The sequence below is a fragment of the Tursiops truncatus genome, chromosome 2 (assembly GCF_011762595.2).
Source record: "Tursiops truncatus isolate mTurTru1 chromosome 2, mTurTru1.mat.Y, whole genome shotgun sequence".
Lineage (NCBI taxonomy): Eukaryota > Metazoa > Chordata > Mammalia > Artiodactyla > Delphinidae > Tursiops > Tursiops truncatus.
In genome coordinates, this window is record NC_047035.1 from 36,131,368 (window position 1) to 36,147,105 (window position 15,738).

At 37.6% G+C, this 15,738-nt stretch overlaps 1 protein-coding gene across 9 annotated transcripts in view; it reads right to left on the minus strand.

The window, feature by feature from the left end:
* FUT8 (fucosyltransferase 8) overlaps nucleotides 1–15,738 on the minus strand; it is a 318,277-nt gene that overhangs the window by 76,714 nt on the left and 225,825 nt on the right. For all 9 annotated transcript variants that reach the window (XM_019922488.3, XM_033851048.2, XM_073800357.1 and 6 more), the window contains one exon: nucleotides 8,457–8,571. In XM_019922488.3, coding sequence (XP_019778047.1) covers nucleotides 8,457–8,571 — 115 coding nt within the window. The remainder of the gene's footprint in view (nucleotides 1–8,456; nucleotides 8,572–15,738) is intronic.

Consider the following 15,738-nt stretch of genomic DNA (forward strand, 5'->3'; position numbering starts at 1 on the left):
AGGTGGTAGATGGTGACCACAAGCACACAGACTCCAGACTAGTTGGAACCAGGAAGACTGATGATTGAGATTCCTGAAACCTCACCACCAACCAATCACAAGAAAGTCCACAAGCTGCAACCATCACCCCAAATGTTGCCTTTAAAAACCCTCCCCAGAAAGCCATTGGAGGGTTCAGGTTTTTTGAGCACGAGCTACCCATTCACACACTGCTTGGCACCCTGCAATAAATGCTGTACTTTCTTTCACCACAACCCAGCGTCACTAGTTTGGCTTTGCTGTGTGTCAGGTGAGCAGACCCAAGTTTGGTTTGGTAACACTAGTCCATAAATATACTTGGAATATTAAAGGATTTGTTCTACTACATATAGAACAAAACTGAAAACTGGATGGGAACAACTGATATTCATTTTTTACCAGCTGGAAAGAAAGATGCATGATAGATATAATGGGCAGGTCAGGATATGTTTAATTTCTTCTGTGAAATAATCAGGCTTTCTACTCACACCTCTGAGTTTTAATCTACTTAGCACATAATTCTATATTCTACCACAACTGAGTTAAACTTTTTATAATCCAGAGAGAAAACCACCTCTCATGACAACTGTTACGATTAAAGACAATAATGACACTTTCCATAGGATTTCCATATTACCAACCTCCTATTTTCTTCAGATTTGTTCATTCCTGAAAAAAGAAATTTATATTCTCTACTGACTTTTGCAAATTTCTGTGTATTGCACAACTGGTAATCTCTTATAATGATAATGACGAAGACAATCATCTTAAGTGGAAAACACACACACACACACACACACACCAGGCAGAATCCATGTCTGGAAACTTCACATTTTATGGTCCTACTCATTTAGCTATTTAAAAGTTATACCTCACTTTCCTCTATTTTAATGTAAACCCTGACAGTTAGCTTTTCTTTCCATAAAAGGCAAGTACCTGTCTTCAGCTTTGATTGCCAAAGCATCCAATTCAAAGAGGGGTATTTCCAATTAATACAGTGCAGCCTCAGGACTAGCTAAAGACCCACAGTGCCCGCCCCCCCCCCCCCCCCCACCACCACCACACTGAGGCTCCTTTGTTTTAGAGATCTCCGTTGATTTCAGTAACTGACCATTTGGGCCACTTGTTTTTTCCCTTCCCCTTGCTTTAAATTCCTGGTCTTTTGTTTTATATTTGCCAATAAAGAGTGAACTCCTGAAGGCCCTAAAAATCAGAACCCCAAGCCCACACGTTCTCTCTCTCCACACACACACACACACACACACACACACACACACACACACACACACACACACACACAACCTGGCTGTGTGGCTCCAGGTGTGCTATGTAATTCCCAGGTCGTGTAAGTAATAAACCTTTATTTCAGTTTCCTGATGATTATTGCTAATGGGTGTCTTGCAATCATAGTAAGAACCACAAGGGCCAGTCCAACCACAACACTGCTTTCTAATAGGCTGAGACCAGCACAAAACATTTATTAACTAAGTACATGAGAAACCTAATTGTCAAGGTTTCTGTAGCAAGGTCCCATTTGCTAGTGATGGGTAAATGCAAAAGAGGATGTGGCTTCCCGGGCCAATATTACAAGCAGCCCTGAAGCTTATACCCAGTCAGTCACCTTCAACAAACCACCAAGAAAAAACAAACACTGGCTCTTCAAACTACTTCTTAAATGGTGAATATAAAGACTTGGAGTTAAGACTCTTCCTTTTCCCTCTGCCATTTACTAGGCAAGTTATACAAACCTCTCTAATCCTCAATTTATTCTGCTTACTGAGTATAAAACAACACCTGCCTCATGAGAGTTACTTTGCATAATACCTAGCAATACAGAAAGTGCTTAGAAATGGCAGCTTGCAAACATTCTTCATTCTCATAACTTCCTTTAATGCACCAGAAGAACAAGAAGAAATATCTGCTCCCTTTCACCTTCCCAATTTAAGGTCTTTAATGAGACCTTGAGATATCTGGATGTTTCACCATCTATTTTCAAAATGCCTGACCCAAACCTTGAGCCCAGTATAACACCAACATAATGACTTGAATGACTCAATTTTCCATAGAGAAACAAGAAGCAGTGCAAACCTTTCTCAGATGGGTTTTTGAAGTGATGTGAGCTATGCAAGTCACATACCCCACCCCCTGATATTTATCACAACTGGCATTTTTGGTTTAGGTAGGTCAGATTTATGATCGCATTCCACATAAGACATCCAAGCACTCAAACATCCAAGCTCTTTTAGAAAGGCTATCACAGTACCATAATGGATGTGTGAGAACTATCATGCCCATTTTCTAGGATCAGAGCGTATCTATATATATTATAATTAATTGCACAGACATGTAGTTGTATGCTTTTATGATATCACTGAGCCCTACTTATGACTTATTTGATCTTCGATCCTTAGTCAATACTCTACCCTGAGCTAAGCAATTACGGGCAGGGAGCAGAAGGTGTAGTGAGGCGCACTGAACAGACAGAAAAAGTCAGGGGATAGGCCACTCAGTTTTGGTCTACGGTAACCAGGACTCACACCTACAGCATAGCTGCCTTTGGCAAAAGTTGTAGGCAGTCAGTTAACAGAGGCTGATAATTATAAGATGGTCAATTTGAGAAAGTGCTGCATACTCCAGGGAGTGCTGGAGAGTGAAAGTGAAAGCCCTAGTCAGAGGTTAGCACTCTTTAATGGAAAGCTGCTGTTCCAATATCAAATTAAAGCAAAATTTTAACTGGAGGCAACGTAGTCTTTCTTGTATCTATGTACTTGAGACAGAACCCACCCAATCTTAACAGTCAGCATCTATCACTTTTCATCTAACTTTGCAATGTCTTTCTCTATTTCAGGCTTCTTACCGTTAGTGTTCTTGGGTAATCTTATGTCTCTGGAGCAGGACTGAGAACCCCCTAAAGGGACTTCAGGTTCCCTCCTACTTCAATGAGAAGAGCTTTCTTGTGGGCAGAGTGGATTTACTGAGATGTATTGTAACAGGAAAGAGCTAAAAGGACTCTGTTAGATCTGTTTCTTTGACTTTAACCTTTGCTTTTCATTGCTTTTGTTATTATAATAATACAAAATGGGCTGCCTCAGGGAACACTGCCCCTCTGCTGTTCAACTCACAGGGAGACAATCTGACCCTGTCCACCTGTGAATGGCTGCAAGAAAGAGGAAACTAACACATCCCCTCACCGAGGCTGGTCAGGAGATGTTTTGCAAGACAAATGGGCCTTTTTTTTTTTTTTTTTTTTTGGTACACGGGCCTCTCACTGTTGTGGCCTCTCCCGTTAAGGCGCATAGGCTCCAGATGCGCAGGCTCAGCGGCCATGACTCACGCTGACTGGCCATGACTCACGCTGGCCATGACTCAGCGGCCAGCTGCTCCGCGTCATGTGTGATCTTCCCAGACCGGGGCATGAACACGCATCCCCTGCATTGGCAGGCGGACTCTCAACCACTGCGCCACCAGGGAAGCCCACAAATGGCCCTTTTACTTTACTTCCTCACCGCATCTACCTCTCTGATTCTATAAAAGAAACTGGCAACCAGACTCCAATAAGATAGTTTTCCGGAGACACTAGTCTGCCATCTTCTCGGTCTTCTGGCTTTCCGAATAAAGTCGTATTCCTTGTCTCTGGCTCACTTGTCTGTCGTGCAGTGAGCAGAGCGAGCTTGGACTCGGTAACAGTATGCTTCAGGGACGCTCATTTACACAGGTCCCTTCAAAGGCCCTGGGAGGAGGGGGACTTGTGTAGCGTGTTCACCTGGTCAAAATTTGCAAAATTTGTCTACAATGAGTTAAAATAGATGTCTCTTTCCACTTGAAACTCCCTCCCCTCCACTTCACTTCCCCAGTGTTGGTGTCGGTATTGGGTGGAAATGAAGTGGCCTTCAACATTTCTGGGGTCCTCTTATGGGAAAATTAAGCTGGGGATTCACTTAGTTTAGATTTAGAGGGACACATGTATGTGGTTCACGGTTGCTTTTGTGCACAGTTATTTTTGTGACATAAACATAGGTACAGGGCAAGAGGTTGCACTGTGATGTGAACGTGCCCCATTGGTGCCCAGGATGAGAAGTATCAGGTAATAAGAGAAGTGGAGTCAGTTCTCAGTGATGCCTAGTCCACACAAAAGTTTTCTTCTCTCATTAATAACCTCAAAAATGTAGCGTATACGATTTAAAATGCAGCATAAAACAATTATATGTCGCATACTTTTTTTGATGAGAATCACATGAAACAGAATTTATATGAATTCCTTTGTATGCAGGGCACAAGCTTATAGCAGTACTATAAACACAACGTATGTCTGTATGTGAAGTTGCAAATGTTATGTATCACAAATATTAATAATTAAAAAAACTTTTTTGATCAACCATGCTAGAGAAAAATCTGATTTAATCTTCCCTTTTTCTTTATAAAAAATATTACAAAATCACTGTCAATTCACCTTATAGAAAATATTACAAATTGTAATCAAAGAGTACGCAGCCAAGAAATGTGGGGAAACAATATTATAGTGTCAGGCAGTTAACAAAAATTTTTATTCTTCTGGAGTTTTGTGTTTGTGGTATTTGTCAACTTCATAAAATCTATAATTTGTTGGGATGTTTTTCATTATAAATAGTTGATCCTCACTATCCGTGGATTCCAAAATTGCCCACTAGCTAAAATTTATTTGCAACCTCAAAATCAATACTTGAGGTGCTTTCAGGTCACTTGTGAACATGTGCAATACAGTGAAAACTGGGAGCCTCCTGAAGCACAAGTTCTCAGCTGAGGTCAAACAAGGTGCCACTTGACCTGCTTGGTTCAGCTCTCATATAAGAACAAGTATCCTTTTTGTGGTCTATTTAGACTTAACAGTATTTCATGTTCACTTTATGGTTGAAGAACTTTTCAAATAAACATATAAAAGATTAAGACCTTAAGAGAATTACTTGGTCCATTCTACTTGAGCCTAATAGTATACCTGGGGTTGTCTTCAGTAAGATTATTATAATCTTTTACTCATTTTAGTCTTTTTATACCATGCCATAGGGCCTTCAACTCTGAAGAGAAAATAATCTTAAGACAACCACAGAACTTTGTCCCACTGAAGTCCAGTTGCCCTAGTTCCTTTTTATTTTCCAGTATCTTGTGAAATTGCTTCTCCCAAGTAAAACCAAGGTATGTGATAATAAATGAATGGAAATCTAAAATTGAGACCAAACTTAACTGTACTATATGATTGTAAATCAAGCAGGATTTTCATGAGACATAATGATATTTGCTCAATTCAAAGGACTGGATAACCGCAGAAAGAGAGGCTTAGATTTAAAGGACGCTTATTATGGATCAAGACAAGGGATTTTTTTCCTCCCCACTTCTGGAAATCAAGCTTCTTTTTTTAAAATTTAATTAATTAATTAATTAATTTTTATATAGCAGGCGACAAGGGTTTAATCTAGGCTTTTTTCTTTGTACTAGGTCTTGCATTATACCTTAAACAAATCAGCGTTTCTAAAAAATGCTTGTGGGTGATAATGAGAAGTGACAATAAGTTTCATGAGTATAAGTAAAAATCTAGTAAAACTGAAAATGTTTTCAACTATACAAACCAATTGAAAGTAAATTATAAAATTATCTGAATTATTTATCAAGAATACAATAAGGTATGTAAATGACTAAAATCTCCCAAAGAGATTAAAAATGTTAAAAATATTTGCTTTTATTATATCTTTTCCCTATTATTTTCTACTTAGATACAAATTATTACCATCTTTATATAACAGCTGGCTGATGGCTAAATAAGGAGAGCCTTCTAAAATCTCCATCAATAAGTTACATGAAGTGCTTATTTTTATTTTGAATACAGGTACCAAAAGTCAAAGATTTTCTCCTTTATCCCCCTTTTTAGCTTTATTTCCTAGTATACTATTTATTTTCTAAGCCCCGTTGAAGTCTTTCAGAATCTAAGTTGCTTAAATAGTCTTTTTACAGTAGTATTTCACTTAAAGTAAAGGTATGGAAACACCAGTAGATTTGAATATCAATAAAACATGCAATGGAAAAATGTAATCACTCTAAAAAAATCTGTATAAATAGCTCAACTCTTCTGATTAAACTCTCTAATCCAATTAGTTAAACCAGTGACAAATCATTCTTTTTAAAGGAATAAAAATTCAAGTCAGAAAGCATTCCTTACAAATACGTATTTTTAATTTTGTTGGAATGGGTGAAAGGACCCTTATTCACCTCCAACCAGAGAAGTTGAAGAGTGACTGGCATCTTTAATCTCTGAAAAATCAGACGTTACAAATACAGTTCTTAACCTCAAAAATGGAAAAAATGATTGTAAATACATTGAATATTTAAAGAAAAATATTTTTCTAAAATATGGCTTTTCCTATTGAGATTTTCCCCATCTCCTTTAATATTAAAAATTGCATTTTCTTTTCCAATATAAAAAAAGAAAAGCATGAAAGTAAGCATTTCTTAATTAATATTTGAAACTGAAGTTAAGGTCCATGTGAAACAATGTTTTACTGTAAGTCTGAAAGATTTAAAAAGCCAATATAGTTTTAAATCATTAGCATGATTTACAAGTGAAATTCTCTAAAACAGAACCACAGAAATCAGCACATAGAAGATGAAATTCACACTACTGGTGAAAACACTTGGCCACTCAAAAACCAAGAGGAAAAAAGAAACTAAAGCAAGTGGCAGGTACTTGTTACTGGCAGGTTGGGGGTGGTGCTAAACTATGGCCAAATCATAGTTTAAATATAACTTTTGTGGTGTGAAAATTTAATGAATATGTGGAAATGGAAGAAACTCAGAAACCAGAGTTATTTCCATTTCAAATGAGGATGATAGTTCTGAGCCACCAGCTGTTTACAGTTCATTGAATGAGGTTCTAGTTGATAGGAGATAATTACCTCTTCCCTACAGGAGGCAAGTGTTTCTCATTCTACAGACACCTCTGATGAATGGCCATGGGGGTATTAGACCAAGAAATCATGCCAAGATCAGTTTCATTTTTAACGAACTCTTGAAACACCTGATTTTCTGCTTTTTCCTATTTAAGTATAGGAAAATGTGCATCTTAAAATATACAGAATAAAGTCACTGGCTATTATTTTGCTTTTATAAAGCACCTTAACCTTAAAAGGAAAACAGAGTGATTATACACAGAAAGTATATATACCATCAATAGTACTAGAAAAGGATGAGCACGATCATTTCAACTTCAAGCATTTGGAGTATTAAATTCTATTTACTAATACATTGTTTTCCCCTGATTTAAGTTTCTTTTCAGTTAATGACACATTACCCCATTCATTCCAGCTCCTTCAGCTACTTGTATAGGCCTATCAATTTGATCTTCCCAAACTCTCTCAAATTTGTCTCTTCACTTCCAATGCAAACTGCCACACACCTCAGTATTTCTCAGCTTCAGTATGGTCCTCGTATCCTAAACACTCTCCTTGCTTCTAGTCTCTTACAATGAATCCAGTTCAAGCAAAATACTACTTTTCAGATTAATATCACTAAAGCAGCACTCTCATCATGCCACTCTTATGTATAAAAATCTTTCAAAAGCAGGTTGTGATTCCAAAATAGAAAAAAGCTTATGGCATATTAAGCAAAAAACAAAATTTAAAAGTAAATCAATACTATCCTTACAAATATGTAACACTGGGTAAGCATATTAATAAGAGCTAGAAGAGAACACACACAAAAAATGAAGAGAATATATTTTAAAGGGCCTGGGACTTGGAGTTTACCCTTGATTTATATTTCCCATTTGTTGTTATAATGATGTTTATACAATAAATAAAATCGTTCAGCAACCATTTACTGCTTATGCACTATAAAGCTTAACCTGTACCCAAGGACCTCTGCAATCTGGCTCCCAAACCTACCTTTTCCAACCCTCCTTTTCACACAACCAAAACTCCAGACAAACTAAAATATTCTATTTCTCATTGGGTTCCTGTACTGTTCTTTCCCAGGTATGGACCATTACTTACATCATATGCTCCAGCTAGTATGCTCTTCTCCATTTCTGGGTGTGTAAATCCTACCTAATTATCCTTTACAGCTCAGTTCAAATAATACCTTTTCCACATAGCTATCCCTGACAGGTTCCTCCAATGAGCATTTCATCTAATCTCTCACATAAATGCAGCACTTCCTATTTTGCACTGTAGTTTTTGTATGTCCGTGTGTCAGAAGTAGCCCCCTTTAGGGCAGGGACCTTCTTTTAGCTATCTTTGTATTCCACTCAAGGAGTAACATACAGTCTTTTTGAATAAATAGGTAAAATGAGTGAACAAATACTTTCAAAAAGTGAGGGCTAGGAAGACTAAAAACCAACAGCAACTCTTACTTTTAGTTTTATTATGATTCTCCTTTTTTTCACTCAAGTTAATTTCTTAACCTAACCTTCTTACCTGAAGATACGTTATTCTCCGCTGGACCAGCTCTGTCAGATCTTTGGCCTCTTTTTCCCGCCAATCACCTGCTCCATCTGTTTGACTGAGGTAGTATAAATCCGTCATTATAGACCTATAAAAAGCAAACAACATTGTGGGTCTAACTTATTTGTATTTCATCACAGGATTACACAAAGTCATAAGAAGAGAGTCAAATTCTTCATAAAGATTGATGCTCACACTGATGCTGGTACTCATTTTTTATTTTCTATCAAGACTGTGAAATTCAACAGTGTAGTCTCTAGCAGCCGAGATTCATTCCTATAGTAAATCTTTACTGTTGAGAAGAACATACTCTCCAGACCCGCCCCCCCGCCCCAGGCCAATTAGTGCACTTATATCCCAACACAGAGCACATCAGAGATCAGGGGAAATTGGATACCCATAGCAAAGAAATAGGTAGACTAACATAAGGGAGAGAAATACATTGGTGACAGCATTTGAATATTACCTTTTTGTTCTCTCTACTGTCACCTCCTGTCCCCTCTTAAATTTCTTCTTCATACTTGGAAAAAGATCAGAGGAAAATTTTGGCACAACTCTTACACAACGGTCGAAACCAAGGGTCAGCAAACTTTTTTCAATAAAGGGCCAGACAGTAAATATTCTACGCTTTGTGGGCCTCTGTTGCTTTTGTAGCAGGAAAGCTGCCATAGACAAGATGTAAAAAAAAAAAGAAAATGTGCGTGCCTTCCAATAAAACTTTATTCACAAAACCAGGCTATGAGCCAGATTTGGTCCTGAGGCTATAATCTGACAATTCTTCCTCTAAATTAATAAAATGATTGTTAAGATACTTTCCCATCCTGCGTAGTAGTTTCAATTACAACATGCTCAATTTCCTGCAAAGTAAACTAAAATACCCAGTATACTGACTGCTGGTGGAGATGGTTTCATTTATATTACATTAAACAAAAGCTATGACTTGCATTTACCAAAAAGAAAAGTAAAAAGCAAGACTCCTCTCTTTCTCTGACGCTCCCTACCAACCCATCAGCAAACATTTCGCCAAGCTCTGAACAAGTATCACCACTGGCATTGCTACCAACTGAGCCACCATTTTTCTCACCTGAATTGTTACAGTAACCTCTGAACAGGTCTCCCTGCTTCCACCCTTGCCAACGTCTACAGTCTATCCTCAATGTAGCAGCCAGATCCTGTCAAAATATCAGTCAAATGATGTTACTCCTTTGCTCTTATTGAACTGACTCTTCATCTCAATCAGTCAAACCCAAAGTTACTAATTTGACCTACAAGGCCCCAGACAATATGGCCTCCCTTACCTCTTTTTATTTATTTATTCATTCATTCATTTATTTTTTAAAACATCTTTATTGGACTATAATTGCTTTACAATGGTGTGTTAGTTTCTGCTTTATAACAAAGTGAATCAGTTATACATACACATATATCCCCATATCTCTTCCCTCTTGTATCTCCCTACCTCCCACCCTCCCTATCCCACCCCTCTAGGTGGTCACAAAGCACCGAGCTGATCTCCCTGTGCCATGCAGCTGCTTCCCACTAGCTATCTACTTCACATTTCGTAGTGTATATATGGCCATGCCACTCTCTCACTTTGTCCCAGCTTACCCTTCCCCATCCCCATAACCTCAAGTCCATTCTCTAGTAGGTCTGCATCTTTATTCCCGTCTTGCCCTTAGGTTCTTCATGACCTTTTTTTTTTTCTCTATTAGATTCCATATATATGTGTTAGCATATGGCATTTGTTTTTCTCTTTGACTTACTTCCCTCTGTATGACAGACTCTAGGTCCATCCACCTCACTACAAATACCTCAATTTCGTTTCTTTTTATGACTGAGTAATATTCCATTGTATATATGTGCCACATCTTCTTTATCCATTCATCTGTTGATGGACACTTAGGTTGCTTCCATGTCCTGGCTATTGTAAATAGAGCTGCAATGAACATTGTGGTACATGACTCTTTTTGAACTCTGGTTTTCTCAGGGTATATGCCCAGTAGTGGGATTGCTGGGTCATATGGTAGTTCCATTTTTTGTTGTTTAAGGAACCTCCATACTGTTCTCCATAGTGGCTGTATCAATTACATTCCCACCAACAGTGCAAGAGGATTTCCTTTTCTCCACACCCTCTCCAGCATTTATTGTTTGTAGATTTTTTGATGATGCCATTCTGACCGGTGTGAGATGATATCTCACTGTAGTTTTGGTTTGCATTTCTCTAATGATTAGTGATGTTGAGCATTCTTTCATGTGTTTGTTGGCAACCTGTATATCTTCTTTGGAGAAATGTCTTTTTAGGTCTTCTGCCCATTTTTGGATTGGGTTGTTTGTTTTTTTGATATTGAGCTGCATGAGCTGCTTGTAAATATTGGAGATTAATCCTTTGTCAGTTGCTTCATTTGCAAATATTTTCTCCCATTCTGAGGGTTGTCTTTTCGTGTTCTTTATGCTTTCCTTTGTTGTGCAAAAGCTTTTAAGTTTCATTAGGTCCCATTTGTTTATTTTTGTTTTTATTTCCATTTCTCTAGGAGGTGGGTCAAAAAGGATATTGCTGTGATTTATGTCATAGAGTGTTCTGCTTATGTTTTCCTCTAAGAGTTTAATAGTGTCTGGCCTTACATTTAGGTCTTTAATCCATTTTGAGTTTATCTTTGTGTATGGTATTAGGGAGTGTTCTAATTTCATTCTTTTACATGTAGCTGACCAGTTTTCCCAGCACCACTTATTGAAGAGGCTGTCCTTTCTCCACTGTATATTCTTGCCTCCTTTATCAAAGATAAGGTGACCATATGTGTGTGGGTTTATCTCTGGGCTTTCTATTCTGTTCCATTGATCTATATTTCTGTTTTTGTGCCAGTACCATACTGTCTTGTTTACTGTAGCTTTGTAGTATAGTCTGAAGTCAGGGAATCTGATTCCTCCAGCTCTGTTTTCTTTCTCAAGATTGCTTTGGCTATTCGGGGTCTTTTGTGTTTCCATCCAAATTGTGTAATTTTTTGTTCTAGTTCTGTGAAAAATGCCAGTGGTAGTTTGATAGGGATTGCATTGAATCTGTAGATTGCTTTGGGTGGTAGAGTCATTTTCACAATGTTGATTCTTCCAATCCAAGAACATGGTATAACTCTCCATCTATTTGTATCATCTTTAATTTCTTTAATCAGTGTCCTATAATTTTCTGCATACAGGTCTTTTGTCTCCTTAGGTAGGTTTATTACTAGATATTTTATTCTTTTTGTTGCAATGGTAAATGGGAGTGTCTCCTTAATTTCACTTTCAGATTTTTCATCATTAGTGTACAGGAATGCAAGAGATTTCTGTGCATTGATTTTGTATCCTGCTACTTTACCAAATTCACTAATGAGCTCTAGTAGTTTTCTGGTAGCATCTCTAGGATTCTCTATGTATAGTATCATGTCAACTGCAAACAGTGACAGCTTTACTTCTTCTTTGCCAATTTGGATTCCCTTTATTTCTTTTTCTCCTCTGATTGCTGTGGTTAAAACTTCCAAAACTATGTGGAGTAATAGTGGTGAGAGTGAGCAACCTTGTCTTGTTCCTGATCTTAGTGGAAATGGTTTCAGTTTTTCACCATTGAGGATGACGTTGGCTGTGGGTTTGTCATATATGGCCTTTATTATGTTTAGGTAAGTTCCTTCTGTGCCTACTTTCTGGAGGGTTTTTATCATAAATGGGTGTTGAATTTCGTCAAAAGCTTTCTCTGCATCTACTAAGATGATCATATGGTTTATCTCCTTCAATTTCTTAATATGTTGTATCCCATTGATTGATTTGCGTATATTGAAGAATCCTTGCATTCCTGGGATAAACCCCACTTGATCATGGTGTGTGATCCTGTTAATGTGCTGTTGGATTCTGTTTGCTAGTAGTTTGTTGAGGATTTTTGCATCTATGTTCATCAGTGATATTGGCCTGTAGTTTTCTTTCTTTGTCACATCTTTGTCTGGTTTTGGTATCACGGTGATGGTGACCTCACAGAATGAGTTTGGGAGTGTTCCTCTCTCTGCTTTATTCTGGAAGAGTTTGAGACGGATAGGTGTTAGCTCTTTTCTAAATGTTTGATAGAATTCACCTGTGAAGCCATCTGGTCCTGGGCTTTTGCTTGTTGGAGGATTTTTAATCACAGTTTCAATTTCATTACTTGTGATTGGTCTGTTCATATATTCTATTTCTTCCTGGTTCAGTCTCGGAAGGTTGCGCATTTCTAAGAATTTGTCCATTTCTTCCCGGTTGTCCGTTTTATTGGCATATAGTTGCTTGTAGTAATCCCTCATGATCCTTTGTACTTCTGCAGAGTCAGTAGTTACTTCTCCTTTTTCATTTCTAATTCTATTGATTTGAGTCTTCCCCCTTTTTTTCTTGATGAGTCTGGCTAATGGTTCATCAATTTTGTTTATCTTCACAAAGAATCAGCTTTCAGTTTTATTGTTCTTTGCTATCCTTCCTTTCATTTCTTTTTCATTTATTTCTCATCTGATTTTCATGCTTTCTTTCCTTCTGCTAACTTTGGGTTTTTTTTGTTCTTCTTTCTCTAATTGCTTTAGGTATAAGGTTAGGTGGTTTATTTGAGATGTTTCTTGTTTCTTAATGTAGGATTGTATTGCTCTAAACTTCACTCTTAGAACTGCTTTTGCTGCATCCCATAGGTTTTGGGTCATTGTGTTTTCATTGTCATTTGTTTCTAGGTATTTTTTGATTTCCTCTTTGATTTCTTCGTTATTAAGTAGTGTATTGTTTAGCCTCCATATGTTTGTATTTTGTTACAGATTTTTTCCTGCAATTGATATCTAGTCTCATAGCATTATGGTCTGAAAAGATACTTGATACAATTTCAATTTTCTTAAATTTACCAAGGCTTGATTTGTGACCCAAGATATGATCTATCCCGGAGAAGATTCCATGAGCACTTGAGAAGAAAGTGTATTGTGCTGTTTTAGGATGGAATGTCCTATAAATATCAATTAAGTCCATCTTGTTTAATGTGTCATTTAAAGCTTGTGTTTCCTTATTTATTTTCATTTTGGATGGTCTGTCCATTGGTGAAAGTAGGGTGTTAAAGTCTGCTACGATGATTGCGTTACTGTCAATTTCCCCTTTTACGGCTGTTAGTATTTGCCTTATGTATTGAGGTGCTCCTATGATGGGTGCATAAATGTTTACAATTGTTATATCTTCTTCTTGGATTGTACCCTTGATCATTATGTAGAGTCCTTCTTTGTCCCTTGTAATAGTATTTGTTTTAAAGTTTATTTTGTCTGATATGAGAATTATACTCCCCTTTCTTTTGATTTCCATTTGCATGTAATATCTTTCTCCATCCCCTTACTTTCAGTCTGTATGTGTCCCTAGGTCTGAAGTGGGTCTCTTGTAGACAGCATATAATACGGGTCTTGTTTTGTATCCATTCAGCCAGTCTATGTCTTTTGGTTGGAGCATTTAATCCATTTACATTTAAGGTAATTATGGATATGTATGTTCCTGTTACCATTTTCTTAATTGTCTTGGGTTTGTTATTGTAGGTCTTTTCCTTCTCTTGTGTTTCCTGCATAGAGAAGTTCCTTTACCATTTGTTGTAAAGCTGGTTTTGTGGTGCTGAATTCTCTTAACTTTTGCTTGTCTGTAAAGGTTTTAATAATTTCTCTGTCGAATGTGAATGACATCCTTGTTGGGTAGAGTAATCTTGGTTGTAGGTTTTGCCTCTTAATCACTTTAAATATGTCCTGCCAGTCCCTTCTGGCTTGCAGAGTTTCTGCTGAAAGATCAGCTGTTAACCTTATGGGGATTCCCTTGTATGTTATTTGTTGTTTTTCCCTTGCTGCTTTTAATATTTTTTCTTTGTATTTAATTTTTGATAGTTTGATTAATATGTGTCTTGGCATGTTTCTCTTTGAATTTATCCTGTATGGGACTCTCTGTGCTTCCTGGACTTGATTAACTATTTCCTTTCCAATATTAAAGAAGTTTTCAACTATAATCTCTACAAATATTTTCTGAGTCCCTTTCTTTTTCTCTTCTTCTGGGACCCCTATGGTTTGTATGTTGGTGCATTTAATGTTGTCCCAGAGGTCTCTGAGACTGTCCTCAATTCTTTTCATTTATTTTTATTCTGCTCTGCAGTAGTTATTTCCACTATTTTGTCTTCCAGATCACTTATCCGTTATTCTCCCTCAGTTATTCCGCTATTGATCCCTTCTAGAGAATTTTTAATTTCATATATTGTGTTGTTCATCACTGTTTGTTTGCTCTTTAGCTCTTCTAGGTCCTTGTTAAACGTTTCTTGTATTTTCTCCATTCTATTTCCAAGATTGTGGATCATCTTTACTATCATTATTCTGAATTCTTTTTCAGGTAGACTGCCTATTTCCTCTTCATTTGTTAGGTCGGGTTGGCTTTTACCTTGTGCCTTCATCTGCTGTGTGTTTCTCATTTTGCTTAACTTACTGTGTTTGGGGTCTCCTTTTCACAGGCTGCAGGTTCGTAGTTTCCGTTGTTTTTGGTGTCCGCAGTGGCTAAGGTTGGTTCAGTGAGTTGTATATGTTTCCTGGTGGAGGGGACTAGTGCCTGTGTTCTGGTGGATGAGGCTGGATCTTGTCTTTCTGGTGGGCAGGTCCACATCTGGTTGTGTGTTTTGGGGTGTCTGTGGCCTTATTATGATTTTAGCAGCCTCTCTGCTAATGGGTGGGGCTGTGTTCCTGTCCTGCTAGTCGTGTGGCACAGAGTGTGCAGCACTGGAGCCTGCTGGTCGTTGAGTGGAGCTCGGTCTTGGCGTTGAGATGGAGATCTCTGAGAGAGCTTTCGCCGTTTGATATTATGTGGACCTGGGAGGTCTCATGTGGACCAATGTCCTGAACTTGGCTCTCCCACCTCACAGGCACAGCCCTGACGCCTGGCGGGAGCACCAAGAGCCTGTCATCCACACGACTCAGAATAAAAGGGAGGAAAAAAAGAAAGAAAGAAAGAAGAAGATAAAATACAATAAAATTTAAAAGTTATTAAAGTAAAAAATTAAAAAATTTTTTAAATAAATTTTTTTAAAAAAGGAAAGAAAGAAGAGAGAAACCAAACCAAAAAAGCAAATCCACCAATGATAACAAGCGCTAAAACCTATACTAAAAGAAAAAAAAAAAACGACAGAACCCTAGGACAAATGGTAAAAGCAAAGCTATAGAGAGAAAATCACACACAGAAGCATACACATACACACTCACAAAAAGAGAAAAAGGGGAAAAAAAAA